This window comes from Ursus arctos, unplaced genomic scaffold (genome assembly GCF_023065955.2).
Source record: "Ursus arctos isolate Adak ecotype North America unplaced genomic scaffold, UrsArc2.0 scaffold_26, whole genome shotgun sequence".
NCBI lineage: Eukaryota > Metazoa > Chordata > Mammalia > Carnivora > Ursidae > Ursus > Ursus arctos.
Window position 1 is genome coordinate 7,656,930 of NW_026622941.1, and position 18,138 is coordinate 7,675,067.

General features: G+C 56.8%; 3 protein-coding genes and 1 non-coding gene across 4 annotated transcripts in view; 3 read left to right on the forward strand and 1 right to left on the reverse strand.

Annotated features, from left to right (window-relative positions):
* Positions 1–18,138, reverse strand: part of PHB2 (prohibitin 2) — a 124,423-nt gene that overhangs the window by 81,320 nt on the left and 24,965 nt on the right. The window lies entirely within an intron of this gene.
* Positions 3,380–15,326, forward strand: ATN1 (atrophin 1). The gene is given in 11 exon segments (XM_026502551.4): positions 3,380–3,551; positions 7,751–7,944; positions 8,101–8,238; positions 8,398–8,511; positions 9,433–10,356; positions 10,358–11,511; positions 11,745–11,967; positions 12,351–13,047; positions 13,924–14,067; positions 14,405–14,585; positions 14,769–15,326. Coding segments are annotated over 10 exon segments (3,636 nt in total). The 5' UTR covers positions 3,380–3,551; positions 7,751–7,917; the 3' UTR covers positions 14,803–15,326.
* CUNH12orf57 (chromosome unknown C12orf57 homolog) lies at positions 15,349–18,077 on the forward strand. Its single transcript, XM_026502554.4, has 3 exons — positions 15,349–16,604; positions 16,890–17,066; positions 17,845–18,077. Exons 1-3 carry the CDS (start codon positions 16,553–16,555, stop codon positions 17,994–17,996), a joined length of 381 nt encoding a protein of 126 aa, XP_026358339.2. The 5' UTR covers positions 15,349–16,552; the 3' UTR covers positions 17,997–18,077.
* Positions 16,198–16,259, forward strand: LOC113258128 (U7 small nuclear RNA). The gene has a single exon (XR_003317141.1). It is a non-coding gene; the product is annotated as a U7 small nuclear RNA (small nuclear RNA).

An 18,138-nucleotide genomic window follows, 5' to 3' on the forward strand; every position in this document is an offset into this window, starting at 1 on the left:
GTTGTCCCTTCTGTGGGCCTCTAAACTGTTTCTACTCTGAGTTCTGGTCCTGGGCTCTCTGCCCTCCTGCCCAGCTCCAGGACTAGAAGAGGACTTGCGTCCTGTATGGGCAGGACCCATTTCTCCGCTGTTCTTCCTGTGTCACTGACACCTCAGCCATTTGCAGTTCAAAGAGCTTCTTCCCCCGCTCCTCTATGCCTCTTAACTTCAGTGTGGGCAGCTCATCTTTCCCTTCTCTCCTGTCTCCTGGTGCACCTTTCCGTTCCCCTTGGGGCACACTGTACTTTTCTCTGGGCCTCTCAGTTTTCTCTGGGGTCCACGATAGTCATCTTTCTTCTCCAACTCCTGGACTGACGAAAGACTGTTTTGGTTGGAGCCACATTTCCTTACCTCTGCCCTTTCTTCCCTCCTTCCTAGGTGGCCTTCTCTGGCAGCCATGCCCACCCCCCACCCCTCCACCCCCCAGGTACTGGGTTGGATTGGGTTACAGCTAGTTCTGTCAGGGCCTCCCGGGCCCCTCTCTCCATTTTCCCTTTGTGCCGTTGCCTGGAGACCAGCGGGTTGTGGGGGGCTGGGGCCATAAAGGGAGCTGAGGTGTGGGATGGTGGGGTGTGTGTGTGTGTGTGTGTGTGTGGTGTACCCCAAACGTGAATGGTGAGCCTGGCCCTCAGGTCGTGGAGGAATTGGTGGGGGTAGGCCCTGGCTTCTCGGACTCTCCTTAGTTTCCGTTCCTACCACTGCCTAAATTTTTCTTTTAGGTTCAGGTATGTCACCATCCTAGCCCATCCCTCCATGGTTAAAAAAGGAGAGAGAACAGCTCAGCCTAGAAGGGAGCTGGGAAGGGCCTGGGCCCGGGGCCCAGTGGGAGACTGAACTGAGAAGAACAGAAAGAGAGGAAATGCAATGGGGAGTGAGGAGGAGGAGTCTTGGAACAAAGTTGCGGGGGTGGGGAGAAGGGGGGGAGCATTCAAGGGCACAGAGGAAGGGAGGGCAGGGATCACCAGGGAGAGGGGGACAGGGAGCTGGCCTGGTCTCTGGAAGGCCCTGAGGGATAAAGAAGGTGGGCATGGGGTAGAAAAGTGAGTGGTCAACCAATTCAGGGGCTACGAAGAAGAGTTGTGATTCATTGCTAGGCCAAGGAAGGCTTCTTGTTCAGGTTCTCTAGTGCTTTAGAATCCGCTAGAGCTTTTGGGTAGTCCCAGAACTTGCCTGAACCTGGCCCAAGAAAATATGAGGCAAAACCCACTGAGTTGCTGTAAATCCAACTTCTTCCTTCCCAGAAGCCTGGTGGGATCCTGCTATTCAGGGCCCATCCTTGGCCTCTAGCTGGCTTGGCCCCACACATGCCCTACTCCCACCCCCAATCTGGAGAGCTAGTAAGGGCTCCCAATCCAGGCTCCAGCTCCAGCTCTTCCAGTTTCCCAGCCTCTCTCCCTCCCATTCTCTGGCCTTCCCAATCTCAGCTGCCAAAAATCACCCAGTGTCTTGGTGTCCTTTGTCCTGGGAGATGTTGCTGCTTGGTGTGGGGCCAGGGAGACAGCCCAGAAGAAGACACTGGTGGTGGACTGGTGGGGGTGCTGGCTTCAGGCTGAAGACTGGAAATGGCTGGCTGGCTGACAGTCAGGCTGCTTGGAGAGTGGGGAGGGTTGAAGGAAGAACCTGTGGTCTGGGGGTGGTGTGGGGATTGTCTCCACAGTAGGACTGGGATTGGGGCACCAGGGCACCTAGGGATTTAGCTCCACCTTGAGCCTAATCCCCACCGGATTCCTTCCCTGTGGCCCAGAGTACTGTCTGTGGTAACTTCAAACAGGTTTGAGAAGGAAAATGGAGACACCACCAGACGGAAGGGCCTGAAGATGGTGTCCTGCTCCTATAAATTAATCCCCTCCCTACACGGGGGCTTGCCCTCCCTGACTTCTATCATTTCCTTCTACTGCTTTCCCTTCCCATCTCCACTCTTGTCTTTCCCATCCTGACCTCCCTCCTTCTACCACCAAAGGCCTTGTTTATCTTACATTTCCTTCTAATCTTCTTTACCCACTTCCCCCTCCACCCCAACCCCATTCTATCCACCTTTGCCTAGCCAACGGAAACCCTCCTCAGTTCTCTTGGAAATCCCCCACCTCCAGAATCCAGCCATCCCGGCGTCTCCCCACTCCTTTCCCACCCAGCACCCCAGGTTCCCTAGAATATGCCTCTGGCCCCACCTCCTTGGTCCCTTAAGGTTGCTCACCTTTCCCCTTCTCTCCATGCTGACATCTCTGGACTCTCTCCAGCTTTCCATCACCACCCCCCCCCTCTTATGTTCTCTATTCTTTTCCCAATACCAATCACCTCCAAACAATTCTCATCCAGAAACCTCATCCACATCTGTATGTCTACATCTTTACAATTTTTTCCCCTCCCCATGACCCCAAGCTTCCATCCCATTTTCCCTCATCATCGCCCCCACCTCTCCCGCTACGTGTCTGCCACAGGCGCTGTCATCCCAAGCCTTAGTCACCCCTCCTTGTCACATACCTCACTGCCCCCAAAGCCCCCACATAGCTCCATTTTCGCAATGTACCCCCATCAGACCAATCTCTGCCACACACCCACAACCTCCTACTTCCTCTCTGCCACAGACCCCTCTGCCCCCAAACTTCTCCAGTCTGCCCCTTCTCTGCCCTTACAACCGACAGCCCCTCCTACCTAGCCCTCTCCGGTTCCCCACATTCCGCCTTGGCGAACCCCTCCCCGCGCCCCAGCCCCCTCGGCCGGCCTCGGCCAACTCGCACAGCGCCTCCTCCTCTCCGGATCCCCCTCTCTCCCCCCTCGCAGCTTGCCTCGCGCTCCCTCCCTCGCGTCTCCCTCCTGGCCCCTCTCTCCTCCGTTCCTCCGCGCTCCCTCCTTCTCCCTCTTCCTCCCTTCTCCCATCCCCCTCTCCCAAGCTCCCTCCCTTCGCCGTCCGCTTTCCTGTGCGAGTCGCCGGACGCGCCGCCCAGCCCGCCCGCAGCCCCGCGTCGGGCCGGGGCCTCGGGCCGGGACCCATTTGGGGGGGACCGCTGGCCTCGAAGAGGGGCTAGGAGGGGCGAGGGGGGACGACCGCCCGGGAAGGGGCGGGGGCCGCGGGCGGAGGCCGCCTAAGGGGCCGGGGATCGCGCGAGTGCGGGCTGCGCGGGGCGGGCGCGGGCGGCGGGCGGGAGGCGGCGGGTCAGAGCCGAGCGGAGGGCCGGCCGGGCCGCGGGGGCGAGCGGCGCGGCGGGGGCGGGCGGCGCGGCCCGGGCATTCCGGGCGGCCGGGGGGAGGTGGCGGGCCTGGGGAGGGGCTGAACGAGAGCCGGGATCGGGATCTGCTCCGGGGGCAGGCGGGCGATCGGGGCCAGGTGGGGGAAAAGGGAGGGGATGGGGGCCGCCCTCCGGGGGGCTCGGGGCCGCCGCCGCCGCCGTCGCGGCGGCGACTGAAGCCGGGAAGAGGAGAGGGGGGCGGGGGAGCGGCCCCCGCCGCCCCCCGGAGGCGCCGGAGCCCCGAATCCCGCTCGGAGCCAGCCAGCCGTCCCGAGCTACGACCAGGTAAGATCTGCTGCCGCCGGGGCCTCGGGCCCGCCCGGATTCTGGCCCGCGGCTCCCCACCCCCACCCCTCCCAGTTCCCCCTCCCGCCGCCGCCTCCATTTGTTATTTTCCCGATCCGGTACCCCCACTGCGGGATCTGCCCGGCCAGAGGCTGGGGTGGGGGTGGGGGCTCAGGGGGTGGGGCCGGCCCCAGAGGAGGGATGGGGGCCAGGGCACCCGGAGGATCGGGAAGGTGGAGGGAGGTGGGAGGGTCTCAGGAGGAGGGCTGATGGGGCAAGAGGGTAGCCAGGACTCCGGGACCAAAAGAGGAGCACTGAGGTGGAGGGTTGGCAGAGGAAAAAGGGGGATGCCCGCGAGGGGGCTTCGGGCGAAGGCAAAAAAGGAATAGAGATATGGCAGCGAGGTGGGGCATTAGGGCTCCAGGAAAAGGCCCAGAGCCCGGGTTTCAGAACTCGGGGTTGGGGGTGCGAGGTATAGAAGGGAAGTGGGAAATGAGGAAGGGGTGCGGTAGGTGGAAAGAGAGGGTTTGTAGCTGATGGGGGAGAATGGAACCCGGGGAAAGGGAGGCTCTGAAAGGGCCAAGGAGAGGTCCACCTTTGAGAAGAACCACCAGAGGTGTTAACAGGGTGGAAGTGGGAAGTGGATGCCTTTGTGACTCGATTGTCTTTCGCCTACTTCAGGTCACCTCTGACCTTGTTTTTCCAATCTCAGCCATAGTTACTTCTTGGAGAGGAGCACATTGGGGCTGCGTAGTGTGGTCCTCCTAAAACTAATGAGGAGGAAGATGGGAACAGTGAAGGGAGAGTTAGGGAGAAAGGGTTTCTGGGAGGGTGGAAGAGGAGGAGAGAATTGGACAATCTTACAGGCACTCCAGGCAAGTTGTGACCTCCTCCCTCAAACCCCTAGAGCACCCACTGCCCCTCTAGCTGTGGTTTCTGTGGAGGGAGGTTATATCTTCATTTCTGTTTTGAGCTCAAGATTTCCCTTTGTGCATAGGCTTATTTCAAGGGGGGTAGGTACTCTCAAGCTCCCTTCCCTGAGGGTGCTATAGGAGGGTAGGAGTTGCTTTGGCAACTGGAGGGGGAGTGGCTGGCAGAGGGACTCCTGGGATAGACTCTTGAGGGGCACGTTCTACCATTTTGTTGCCATAGCAATGATCCAGTGGGATGTCCTATAGGTGGGGGTTCCGAATCTTGATTGAACCTCAGCCTCTGGCAATGTCCTTGGGATTCCTGGCTGGGCTCGGAAAGGTGTTTCTGGTGCCATTGGTGGATAGGAGGTTCCCCGGGGGGGTCCACCCGCCTTGCATCCAGGAGTCTGTTGGAACAGGTAGACATGTTATTTGCAGGTCATAGATGTTGCTCCAAGTCCCCCCCCCCCCCAGCGAGAGCATGGAAATGCTTCTGTTCAACTTACACCATCTTTTGGTAGTTCTTTCTGGCCTCTACCTCCCTTATTATTAGGAACTTTTTGTATGCAGTAGTCCTTTTGCTTCTTTGCAATGATATTCTAACATTTTCTTAAGCTTGAGTCTCCCTTTCTGAGTCTGCCTCTTTCCCAGACTATCAGGGCAGTGACCCCTTCCCTCACCTAACCTTCCACCTTCTATTTCGCTGACTTTGTGGGAGTGGCTGGGCTCTCCAACAAGCCCATCCCTTGTGAGGGTGGCCCAGGGGAGAGGGCTGTGGAAATACTCTGGAACGGGAGCTGGGATACCTGGGTCTAGTCCTGGCAGTACCTCTAACTGTGGCCTTGGGCCAGTCACTTCTCTTTGAGTCTCGGCTTCATTGTAAGATGAAGGGGTTATAGATAAGATGATTTCTGAGGCCCCTCTGACCCCCCGGGATTCTAAGAAGGCTTAGACTGGTGCATTGTTATCTGCTGGTCTGGGCTGCATTGTTATCTAGGAGTCACTTTGGACTGGTTTGTTAGTCTGGCAGGTCTGGAATGACGATGGGGGCTGGGCCAGCAATCCTGAAATTCACCCTGCAAGCCTTTCCCAGAAAGCCTTGTGCCTCAATTGTGTATTCCCTCTGACGTCCTTCTCATATTTCTCCCTTCTTTTCCTGTTAGAGACTCTTTCCCTATTTCTCACTTTTGCACCTCCCCACTCTGGTCTTTTGTCATTTTTCTTTCGCAGTAAGGCTGTGAAGGGGAATGTGTGTAGTGTGTTGACAGATACATAGTAGGTGCTCCCGAAATACTAGTTACAGTGACTCGCTACTAAGGCAAGATGTTGAGGCTAAAACATGCTCCGAGTTCAGAAACGTATGTACAGCCCAACCCTAACTCTTCTCCCCTTGCCACTCCTTTCCCCCGGGATTACCTATGCTTTTATGACTGCTTTTCTCCTTCAAAGCTACTCACTGATAATTTTATCAGATCTCAGCTTTTTAAAACAGTTGCAGTAGGGGAGGGGCATACTGATTGCTGTGTTTTTCAGTTCCACTCATGCATTTCTCTGACCTTTTGGATCCCCTGGCTCTGACTTGGCCGACGGGTTCTGAGATGGGGATGAGACATGGGCACTCTCCTTTAGAGGGCTGGCAAAGACACACCAGTCACAAATAGTCATCTTTGCTGTGCTTTCGTTGAGATTGTGTTCCTCTTATGTTACATTGGGTTTTGTTCTTTGGATTTTGAGGGGGTTGACAATGTTTTAAAACCCATCTACACAATAATTCGCAAATGTGATGATAGTTGTAGTTAAAAATGGCTAGTTTGCTGAGCAGAGCATTGGTTCTAAGCTCAGAATACCTGGAGCTGTGTGTCAGCTCTTTGTGACTCTAAGTAAATTATTATTTAAGCTTCCTGGAAAGGTCAGGTTCGCCCCTTACCGCCTGTCTCGGTAGGGTTCAGCGGAGATGAGTGAGAAATAATTACTCTGTATTCCTCGGGAAAAACTCGCTGTTGACTGTGGAAATGCCATTTACCCAGCCAGGCCTCCTACCTCAGAATAGGTGGCAAGGTTTACCCTGTTCCCACCAAAGCCAACAGCATTTTATTCGAAAAGACCAACTGAAGTTAGTGGTCTTACAGGTCAATGACAAGGACAGAACAGAGCACCCATATATACGTGACACCAGCGGGAGATATAGAAAGGAAGAAAACAGTGGGAAGGTACCGTTTTTGCTCTCAAAAGATCTCATGGTCAGTAATATGGAGAGACGTGATACTTAGCAAGAAATACAAACGAGTGCAAATGAAAATAGCCGACTATAGATATAGGTACAGATACAGACGGGGGATAAGGGGTGTGTCCCTGTCTAAACCAAGTGAGGGTACAGGCTCGGAAATCTGTAACTTTGTATTACATGCTCACTGATACGCACTGCTTTGGTTGGTAAAGTGAAAGTCCTGACTTTCTAGCCTTAGGGAACCCAAGCACTAGAGAGGGGCCTCTATGGGGCTCTCAGAAATGAAGTTCTGCACTTAGGGGATACCCGGGTTTGGACTCGGGATTGGTAGGATTGTGTGCATCTGTGTTATAGAATGGGACTTTCTTCTCCCACCTACTCTGACGTGAAAAGATTCTTTTCGTGTTTCATGGAACTGATCTAGGCCTTCTGAGAATTCTCCCCACCAGCTTCTGATGAGACTATAGCAACGTCTAGAAGAACTAGCATGGGCTTTGAAGTCAGGGAGATGTGGGTCTGACCCTGGTGCTGTCCCTGGTTTCTGTGTATTCATCACACAAAGTTGGGCAAGTCACAGTCTCAATCTTTGAACCTCAGTTTCCCCACCTATATAATGGAAATAAGAATACAGACTTGCTCTGCAGGGTTGGTTGTAAGCATTAAAAGCAATTGTATGCAAGGGCTTAACATAAGACTGCACTCAATAAATTACTTCATACCTCAGTTACATTTCTTTATGCTCCCTGGTAAGGTTCTGTGGAACTCGTGGACACACAGGTATCTCCTAGGTATTGTGAGGGGTAAATAATGTGAGCCCATCGGTACATCTGAATTTTCTGCCTTCTCCAGAGATGAAAGAGATGATGTTGCAAGCAGCGTCTCCTTCACTTGTAGATAGCCAGGGTAGCCCGTGGGGCAAGTCAGCAATGTCTTACAGAGCTTGCGCCTCCTGGCCCAAAGGCCTGGGGCTGGGCCACTTACTCAGCCTCTGGATAAGCACACTAGTATCCCCTTCAGATGCTCTTCCCCAGTTCGGAGACTCTGATGATCTTTTCTAACAGGCTTCACTGAAAACAGATCCTGCAAGTTCCAGCTGCCTGCACTGGAAACTTGGAGATCCTGCTTCCTGCTTCCCAGGCCACAGCTGTGGGGAACTTGGGGTGAAGCAGAGAAGTTTCTGTATTCAGCTGCCCAGGCAGAGGAGAATGGGGTCTCCACAGCCTGAAGAATGAAGACACGACAGAATAAAGACTCAGTGAGTAATAGCTAAGATGAGAGACATGAAAGATGAGGGGCAGAGAAACTGGGGGTGAGGGCCTGGAGAGGAAGAACAGAAATAAGGCACACCATAAAGTTAGGTGCTATGTGGAAGAAACCCCTTACATTATCAGCTTGCTTCCTTCTCCCTCAGATGTCAATGAGGAGCGGACGGAAGAAAGAGGCCCCTGGGCCCCGGGAAGAACTGAGATCGAGGGGCCGGGCCTCCCCTGGAGGGGTCAGCACGTCCAGCAGTGATGGCAAAGCCGAGAAGTCTAGGCAGACAGCCAAGGTATTCTGTCCTCAGGTCCTCCCACAGGATGCCCAGGCACTGGGGCTGAGGGTGTGTGTGTGTGTGTGTGTGTGTTGTGGGGGAACTTCCTGTCTGGCAGAGGGTAATGGTGGAGGCTTGGCAGGTAGAAGACAGGAATTTTCTCTTTCTTTCTAACAGAAGGCCCGCATCGAGGAAGCCTCCACCCCAAAGGTCAGCAAGCAGGGTCGGAGTGAGGAGATCTCAGAGAGTGAAAGTGAGGAGACCAATGCACCAAAAAAGACCAAAACTGAGGTGGGAGACCCTAGCAGCTGTCCTGACCCATTTGCTGACCACTTTTACCCAAAAACTTCCTTTCACTCACGATTCCTACTTTAATCTCGCTTGGGATATGAGAGAAAAGTCATATCCTGGTGCTTATTAAAGGAGTCCTGTCTAGAATATGTCAGACAGATCTTTAGGGCTACAGCCAGACCACTAGATGACCAGGCAGGGCCAGAGGGGACTGGGAGTGTGGGGGATTCTAGCCTCTCCTTTTCCAGGTCCTGATTTTCATGAGGGCGCTGGGGAGGAGGTTAAAGGTGAGAGGTGTTAGTGGAAGGAACAGATAAATCATAAGGAAAATGCAGGAGTCTTTTTAAGAACCAAGGGTTTCTGGCATGTGTAGTTAATGGGGTAAATGGAGATGAGAGAAAGGTGGATATGAGCTGGTGGAAGACAGGGATTTGTGTTTAGCTGTGGATGGGGAAAAGGTGCTTGAGATGGACACTTCAGGAAGGAATGGAGTTTTTTTTTTTTTTTTTTAAAGATTTTATTTATTCGACAGAGATAGAGACAACCAGCGAGAGAGGGAACACAAGCAGGGGGAGTGGGAGAGGAAGAAGCAGGCTCATAGCGGAGGAGCCTGATGTGGGGCTCGATCCCATAACGCCGGGATCACGCCCTGAGCCCAAGGCAGACGCTTAACCGCTGTGCCACCCAGGCGCCCCAGGAATGGAGTTTTTTAAGGAGGGAAACAAGACTGGCTTCTAGGGAACCGCTGAGAATGGGGTCAGGGGGAAGCCCCACATGGCAGGGAGGTGGGCTTGAGCAAGAGTATTCATCACATGGTACAGTGGTGTGCTGGGAGGGGGAAATGATTTTGTGCAAGCGAGGCCCCACATCTAGGGGAAACAAGGAAAAAGAAGAGAAAAACTGGTCCTCCTTTTTCTGCAGCAGGAGCTCCCTCGGCCACAGTCTCCCTCTGATCTGGATAGTTTAGATGGGCGGAGCCTCAATGATGATGGCAGCAGTGACCCTAGGGATATTGACCAGGATAACCGAAGCACGTCTCCCAGCATTTACAGCCCTGGAAGCGTGGAGAACGACTCCGACTCATCTTCTGGCTTGTCCCAGGGCCCAGCCCGCCCCTACCACCCACCTCCACTCTTTCCACCTTCCCCTCCACCACCAGACAGCACCCCCCGACAGCCAGAGCCTGGCTTTGAATCCCACTCTTCTGTGACACCCACTGGATATCATGCTCCCATGGAGCCCCCCACATCTCGAATGTTCCAGGCTCCTCCTGGGGCCCCTCCCCCTCATCCACAGCTCTACCCTGGGGGCACTGGTGGAGGAGTTTTGTCTGGACCCCCAATGGGTCCCAAGGGGGGAGGGGCTGCCTCTTCAGTGGGGGCCCCTACTGGGGGTAAACAGCACCCCCCACCCACCACCCCCATTTCAATATCAAGCTCTGGGGCTGGTGGTGCTACCCCAGCAAAGCCCCCTAACACTCCAGTGGGCGGTGGAAACCTACCCTCTGCTCCACCACCAGCCACTTTCCCCCATGTGACTCCAAACCTGCCTCCCCCACCTGCTCTGAGACCCCTTAACAATGCCTCAGCCTCTCCTCCTGGCCTGGGGGCCCAGCCACTACCTGGGCACCTGCCCTCTCCCCACGCCATGGGGCAGGGTATGGGTGGACTTCCTCCTGGCCCAGAAAAGGGCCCCACTCTTGCTCCTTCACCCCATCCTCTGCCACCCACTTCCTCCTCTTCCGCCCCAGCCCCCCCAATGAGGTATCCATATTCGTCCTCTGGTAGTAGCTCTGCAGCAGCCTCCTCTTCCAGTTCTTCATCCTCTTCCTCTGCTTCCCAGTACCCCGGCTTCCCAGGCACTGCCCAGCTATCCCCACTCCTTCCCTCCCCCGACAAGCCTGTCTGTCTCTAATCAGCCACCCAAGTATACTCAGCCTTCCCTGCCATCCCAGGCTGTGTGGAGCCAGGGTCCTCCCCCACCGCCTCCCTATGGCCGTCTCTTAGCCAACAGCAATGCCCACCCAGGCCCCTTCCCTCCTTCTACTGGAGGCCAATCCACAGGCCACCCACCAGCCCCAACACATCACCATCACCACCAGCAGCAGCAGCAGCAGCAGCAGCAGCAGCAGCAGCAGCAGCAGCAGCAACAGCAGCAGCAACAGCAGCAACAGCAACAACAGCAGCAGCAGCAGCAGCAACAACAGCATCATGGGAGCTCTGGGCCCCCTCCACCTGGAGCGTATCCCCACCCCCTGGAGAGCAGCAGCTCCCACCATGGCCATCCTTATGCCATGTCTCCCTCCCTGGGGTCTCTGAGGCCCTATCCACCAGGGCCAGCACACCTGCCCCCACCTCACAGCCAGGTGTCCTACAGCCAAGCAGGCCCCAATGGCCCCCCGGCCTCTTCCTCCTCTTCCAACTCCTCCTCCTCTTCTTCCTCTCAAGGATCCTACCCATGTTCACACCCGTCCCCTTCCCAGGGCCCCCAAGGAGCGCCCTACCCCTTCCCACCGGTGCCTCCGGTCACCACCTCCTCGGCTACGCTTTCCACGGTCATTGCCACAGTGGCTTCCTCGCCAGCAGGCTACAAAACAGCTTCCCCACCTGGGCCCCCACCGTATGGAAAGAGAGCCCCGTCCCCAGGGGCCTACAAGACAGCCACCCCACCGGGATACAAGCCGGGCTCGCCTCCCTCCTTCCGAACAGGGACCCCACCCGGCTACCGAGGCGCCTCGCCGCCCGCGGGCCCAGGGACCTTCAAGCCGGGCTCGCCCACGGTGGGGCCAGGGCCCCTGCCACCTGCCGGGCCCTCAGGCCTGTCATCCCTGCCACCACCGCCTGCAGCCCCTGCCTCAGGGCCGCCCCTGAACGCCACGCAGATCAAGCAAGAGCCAGCTGAAGAGTATGAGACCCCCGAGAGCCCCGTGCCCCCGGCCCGTAGCCCCTCGCCCCCTCCCAAGGTGGTAGACGTGCCCAGCCATGCCAGCCAGTCAGCCAGGTGAGCCGCCGGGGTGGGGTGCGGTTGGGCCTGGAATGGGGACCGACGAAGGGGCAACGGAGAGAGCCGTGCAGGCCAAGAGGGAACCCTGCGTTCTCGTGGTGCTTTCTAAAGTACTCCAGAACCTCGCCTCGCCCTTGCAGGCTGCGCAGGCCGGTTTGGGGGCAGGGTCACCGCGGGGCCGCTCTGGCCGCTCACAGGGGCTGAGCGCGCGCTGCCCTTGCGCCCGGCAGGTTCAACAAACACCTGGACCGAGGCTTTAACTCGTGCGCGCGCAGCGACCTGTACTTCGTGCCGCTGGAGGGCTCCAAGCTGGCCAAGAAGCGGGCGGACCTGGTGGAGAAGGTGCGGCGCGAGGCCGAGCAGCGCGCGCGCGAAGAAAAGGAGCGCGAGCGCGAGCGGGAGCGCGAGAAGGAGCGGGAACGCGAGAAGGAGCGTGAGCTGGAACGCAGCGTGGTGAGTGCGTCACCACCTGCGCCGCCCGCCTTGCTGGCCCCCTGCGCCGTGCAGGGAGGGTTGAGGGCCCGAGGGGGGGTCATTGCGCCCCCTTTCGGAGAGGAGGAAGCACGGCAGCCCAGGAAATGGAGACGGAAGGATTCCGGCGGAGGAATCCTTGCAATCCTCGTTTGGGGGAAGGCAAATTCAGATCAGAGTACCTGTGGATGGTAGGGAGAGCCAAGATCCAGGAGAAGAGGTTAGGGAAATTCCTGCCAGGATGAGTTCCAATAAGATGAGGCATTTTGGCCTTCAGCTGGCGAGACAAATGAGCAGCTTGGGCGGAACCAGCTGCCTTTTTCCAGACCTGCCCTTTTGACTCTGTTTCTCCCTGTATCCCACAGAAGCTGGCTCAGGAGGGCCGGGCGCCGGTGGAGTGCCCATCTCTTGGCCCGGTGCCCCATCGCCCTCCATTTGAGCCGGGCAGCGCTGTGGCTACAGTGCCCCCCTACCTGGGTCCTGACACTCCGGCCCTGCGCACGCTCAGTGAATACGCCCGGCCCCACGTCATGTCTCCTGGCAATCGCAACCATCCGTTCTACGTGCCCCTAGGGGCAGTGGACCCGGGGCTCCTGGGTTACAATGTCCCGGCCTTGTACAGCAGTGACCCAGCAGCCCGGGAGAGGGAGCGGGAAGCCCGTGAACGAGACCTCCGTGACCGCCTCAAGCCTGGCTTTGAGGTGAAGCCCAGTGAGCTGGAACCCCTACATGGGGTCCCTGGGCCGGGCCTGGATCCCTTCCCCCGACATGGGGGCCTGGCTCTGCAGCCTGGCCCACCCGGCCTGCACCCTTTTCCCTTTCATCCGAGCCTGGGGCCCCTGGAGAGAGAACGTCTAGCGCTGGCAGCTGGGCCAGCCCTGCGGCCTGACATGTCCTACGCCGAGCGCCTGGCAGCTGAGAGGCAGCATGCAGAAAGGGTGGCAGCCCTGGGCAATGACCCGCTGGCCCGGCTGCAGATGCTCAATGTGACCCCCCATCACCACCAGCACTCCCACATCCACTCCCACCTGCACCTCCACCAGCAGGATGCCATCCATGCAGGTGAGACTCCTACTTCTTCGTCTTGGTCCCTGGGGGCCACCTTGGCTTCTGGCAAGTGATTGGGCTCTTCTGTACCTCAGGCCAAGACTTCCCTCCTCTAGTCTGGCATAAGCCTCTGTCCGGGGATTGCTCCCCTGATCTTTGCCTCCCTGTCATCCCCCATCTCTTCATGCCCCAGCCTTGCCACCGGGACTGTAATAACCCACCCTCCACTCCCCTTCAGAGTCCAGCATTCCACCCGTGGTAGAGGAAACCTTTGAGGGAACGCTACCTTTCTGCTCTCAGACCTCGCCCCTCGCACCCCCTTCACGTACCTGTTTCAACTCTGTTACCATTTCTTGCCATCTTCTCTCCTCCCAAGTGGAGGCGTTTCATGTTCTTCCCCATCTCTAGATCTGCGGCCTTCCAGAAAGAGCCCTATAGCTTTGGCTGGGGGTATCTTAGGTGCTAATGAGCTTTATTTACTATCCTTTTGCCATATTATTGTCCAGAACATTGCTTGATCTAGTCTTACAGTCATGGTCATTCCAGGCTCCCTTGTGCTTTCTCTCTCTTAACCTCTCTCTCTTCCTGTCTTACTTCCTAAACTTTCTAGTTCCTTTCCTCTAAGCAGTCCACATCTCTCTTTCCTTTTCTTCAGACCCCTCTGACAACTGTAATCTCCTGTTCTCTGCCATCCATATGTCCCTACTCCAGTAAGGTCTTGTCTTGGCCACCCACCAGGCCCCTAGTTCTTCCTTCTGTGCCTTCTTGTTCCTCACTGGGTCTCCCTGTGTTTGATTGTCCGTCTCTTCCCAGGCTTGGATCCCTTCACCCAAATGCATGATTTTGTCCAAACCTGCCTTTTAGTACACCTTCTTCTTCTTTACCCTCTAGCCTCTGCCTCGGTGCACCCTCTCATTGACCCCCTGGCCTCAGGGTCTCACCTCACCCGGATCCCCTACCCAGCTGGGACCCTCCCCAACCCCCTTCTTCCTCACCCTCTGCACGAGAACGAAGTTCTTCGTCACCAGCTCTTTGGTAAGGATGGAGGTGGGGGTGGGGAGGGTCTAATGAGAAGAGTAGGAAGGAGGAGTTTGGGTGGTGGGACTGGCCTATTTGGGCTTGGGGAGGGATGAGGAGGTACCCAGAGGAGCTGGGAATAGGAGAAGGAGGGCTGAGCCCCTGCTCAAGAGAGGCACAGGTTTAGTGCCAGGCAGAGGTTTGAATCCTCTCCACTACTGGCAACTTGCAGGACTGGCTTTTCCCTGTTATAGTCTCAGTTTCCTCCATATGTGAGGTGGCTAGCTATCTCCTGGCCCAAAGTAAGTACTCAGCACTCCATCAGTCATGTGCCCCCTGCCCTTCCTGCCCACAGCTGCTCCTTACCGGGACCTGCCAGCCTCCCTCTCTGCCCCAATGTCAGCAGCTCACCAGCTGCAGGCCATGCACGCGCAGTCCGCTGAGCTGCAGCGCCTGGCGCTGGAGCAGCAGCAGTGGCTGCACGCCCATCACCCGCTGCACAGTGTGCCGCTACCTGCCCAGGAGGACTACTACAGGTGCCGCCCGCCCCCCCAGGCCAGGAGTGACGGGATGGGAGCTTAGCCAGACTGGGGTGGGGTGGGGGCAGAAGACCGCTGGGCGTTGGGCTCCTGGGGGGGGAGGGCCCTCCTCCACCATCCAGCTCCGTGACAGGTCAGGGTTGACCTCAGTCTCACATCTCTGCATCCCCTCTCCACCAGTCACCTGAAGAAGGAAAGCGACAAGCCACTGTAGACGCTGCAATCAAGAGAGCACCCATGGCCCCTGCATCTGGACCTCGGAGGCCTCCCTCCCAGACCGCCACCCAGAGCTGAGGAGGGAGGGGTGCTGCTCATTTGCAGGGTCTCAGCAGCTGGGCAGAGGGAGGGAGGAAGGGACAGACGGAAGGACAAGGCTCCTGTGGTATGCAGAGGTGGGGAGGTGGCGGGGGTGGGGGCAGAAAGCGCACAGTATCTTGGACCAGGTCCCTTTTTCTTGTCCCCCTGCTTTCTTCCTCCCCCGTGCCCAACCCCCGGTGGCCACCACCCCTCCCCCACCCCATTGGTGTGATTATTTCATCTGTTAGATGTGGCTGTTTTGCGTAGCATCGTGTGCTGCCCCCGCCCCTCCCCAGTCCCTGTGCGCGCGCCCCTTCTGCGATGTATGCCTCTTGCCCCTCCCCCACATTAATAATTTATATATATAAATATCTATATGACGCTCTTTAAAAAACATCCCAACCAAAACCAAACAAAAACATCCTCACGACTCCCCAGGAAGATGGCTGTGACTGGTTCTTTGCGGGCTCTGGGGGCGGAGTTGGGGGTGGGGGTGGGGGACTACTCCGCGGTGCCTGGAGAGAAAGCTGTGGAACGGGACACAAGTGGGTGTAGGGACCTGAAGAGTTGCAGAGGAGCTCTCCGAAGGGCCCAGGGCCCTGGAGCCTTGGCTCCGCTGGAGGCGTACCACGGAGCTAGTCCCTGCGTCGCAAGGCAGGGAAGTCCAGACGCTGGAGGCGGGTGGGCGAAGGGACGGTGCAGGCCTCTGACGGGGTCGGGTCTAGGAAGCCACTCAGACTTGGAGGCCTTTTGCCACTGGCCCCACAGCCAGGAGCCACCCGAGTCCAGAATCCTTTCTGTCGAATAGATTGAGAAACGGTTATGAAGCCGAAGTGCAGGGGCGTAGTTTCATTAGGTTAAAGCGATTAGAACTCTGGAGTCCTAAGTACCCCATGGTTTGAGGAGGGAGTGGGCGACCATTTCAAAAGTCTAGAAAACAAGAGAAATTGGAGGGCGTTACGCTGGAGCGCACACCCGGCACAAGGCCATTTTAGGACAGCACGAGAGCAGCCTAGCTCTCCGCGTTTACTGCTGCGAATCACTTCGTTCTCAAAAGCCGAGGGTGTGTGTGTGGCCAGCCGTCCCAGCCAATCAGCTTCGAGTTCATTTGCATAGGCTCGAATCGAATGTTCACAAACTCTATAAATGGATGATATAAATAAGTTTCTTTTCCCCCTGTTTTTCCTTCTGAGAGTTATAATGTCCCCCGTTGGTTATACAGCAATAGGAATTAGAAAAACGCCACTCTGAGCTCACCCTCACCAATAGTGGCGTTCATGGATACCCCATATTCTCTCCAGGCTACTTCCTGCAGTGTTACAGCTCTTTTAGAATTTGTCTAGCAGGTTTTCCGGTTTTCACCGGAAAGCCCTCCCCTACGATGTGTCTCCAACAATAGAGATGTGTTTCTTATGGAGATGGAGTGAATTTGTGGAAGTTTTTTGAATGTGTCATGATGCACTTGCGGGAGGCTTTTTTTCTTTTTTTCCTAGAATATTTCGGTGACTGTGTCGCTTTACGCTACGCCGAGAGGCTTTCTCGGCTTCCGGCTACGGCTGATGCTGTTTCCCTTCCTCCCCCATCGGCTTGGAGAACCACTTTGAGAGGCAGCTCATTTCTCCTGAGCATTTCTTTGGCTCCGCTGCACGTGCAGCTTTTGTTACCCTATGGCGTCCGCCTCGGCCCAACCCGCGGCCCTGAGCGCCGAACAAGCCAAGGGTGAGAAGCATTCTAGCCAACGGGTGGGCTTCATGTTGGAGAAGGGTACGGGCGGAGGGTACAGAGCGAGGGGTGTGGTTGCACCGCCGGGAGATGGGGGCACCCGGTGCCATCCTTCTTTCTTCTCCAGGAGGGGTCCTTGCCTCCTAGAGCGAGGGAATCTGGGTCGAGTTTATCGGGTTAGTACGGCTTCAGTCCACTAATTCCCTGCCCTCTTCCCTGCATTCTCGGCTGGGCCCGCCGGCCATGCTCCAACGCCTACCCGGGGATGCGTCCGCCGCACAGTGGTCCTGGCCGAGGTAATCCAAGCGTTCTCTGCCCCGGAGAACGCCGTGCGCATGGACGAGGCTCGGGACAACGCGTGCAACGACATGGGCAAAATGCTGCAATTCGTGCTGCCCGTGGCCACGCAGATTCAGCAGGAGGTTATAAAGGCCTATGGCTTCAGCTGCGACGGGGAAGGTGGGTCGGACGGGGGCCGGGGGTGGCGTGGGTCCGGGAGAGGGCGCTGCATCCGTTGGGTCCCTGAGCCGTCCTCCCCTGTCTCGCCACACGGAGGCAGCCACAATCTGACGAACCGTATTGGTAGTGCGAGCCAAGCGTCTACTCTGAACTTGGGCCCGGTGAAGTCCTAAGTGTTTTTTGTAGTTACCAGTAGTTACACTGTTATCCCACTTTAAGATGAGGAAACCCACTCGGGTAGTAAACTAAGTGCCTGAGATCACGGCAGAGCTGGAGCCGAACCCTCTTCTAATAGCTTCTAGGGGGATGTCTGCATGATAGTATGCTTCTGCAGCCCCTCCAAGGTGTTTTAGCTGATCTCTGTTGGAGGGTTGGCTGGTCAGTGTCCTTGAGAGAATGGCGTTCCCCAAGGGTGCCCACTGATTCAGCCCAGCTGGCTCACGGGCCTCCTGTGTTCAGGTTATAGACTTGGGATCTTGTGCATGTTCACATTTGGGGTTCTTGTGAGTAAACCGCCAAAATGGTTCACCTGATCGTGAGAAGAACACTGCTTTGGGATATTTCATTCACTGCATCCCATCCAGGTTGTGCCTGGCGTAGACCAGAAAATGGTTGATCCAAACCACACAAGGTAGAGGCCTGCTTGTGCCTTGTTTTGTAGACAGCTACCCGACCTGAGGGGGAACAGCCAGTAACTCATGCTCGAGCTGCCGCCTCCTGATATCTGGGGCACACCTGTCCCCTGAGGGTGTGGCTTGATGCTCGCTTCCCCTTGCAGGTGTCCTGAAGTTTGCCCGCTTGGTCAAGTCTTATGAAGCCCAGGATCCCGAGATTGCCAGCTTGTCGGGCAAGCTGAAGGCACTGTTCCTGCCACCCATGACATTGCCTCCCCACGGGTCTGCTTCTGGCAGCAGTGTGGCTGCCTCCTGAGGGTTGGCCCTCCCGTGCAACACTGACCAGGAAGGGAAGACCTTAATGTTCCGGAGGATAATAAACGTGCCTGTGACTTAGCCTCAGTGTCAGTCTTTTGTGACCCTGACAACCCCCACCTCTTGGCCCCAGATTCCCTCCA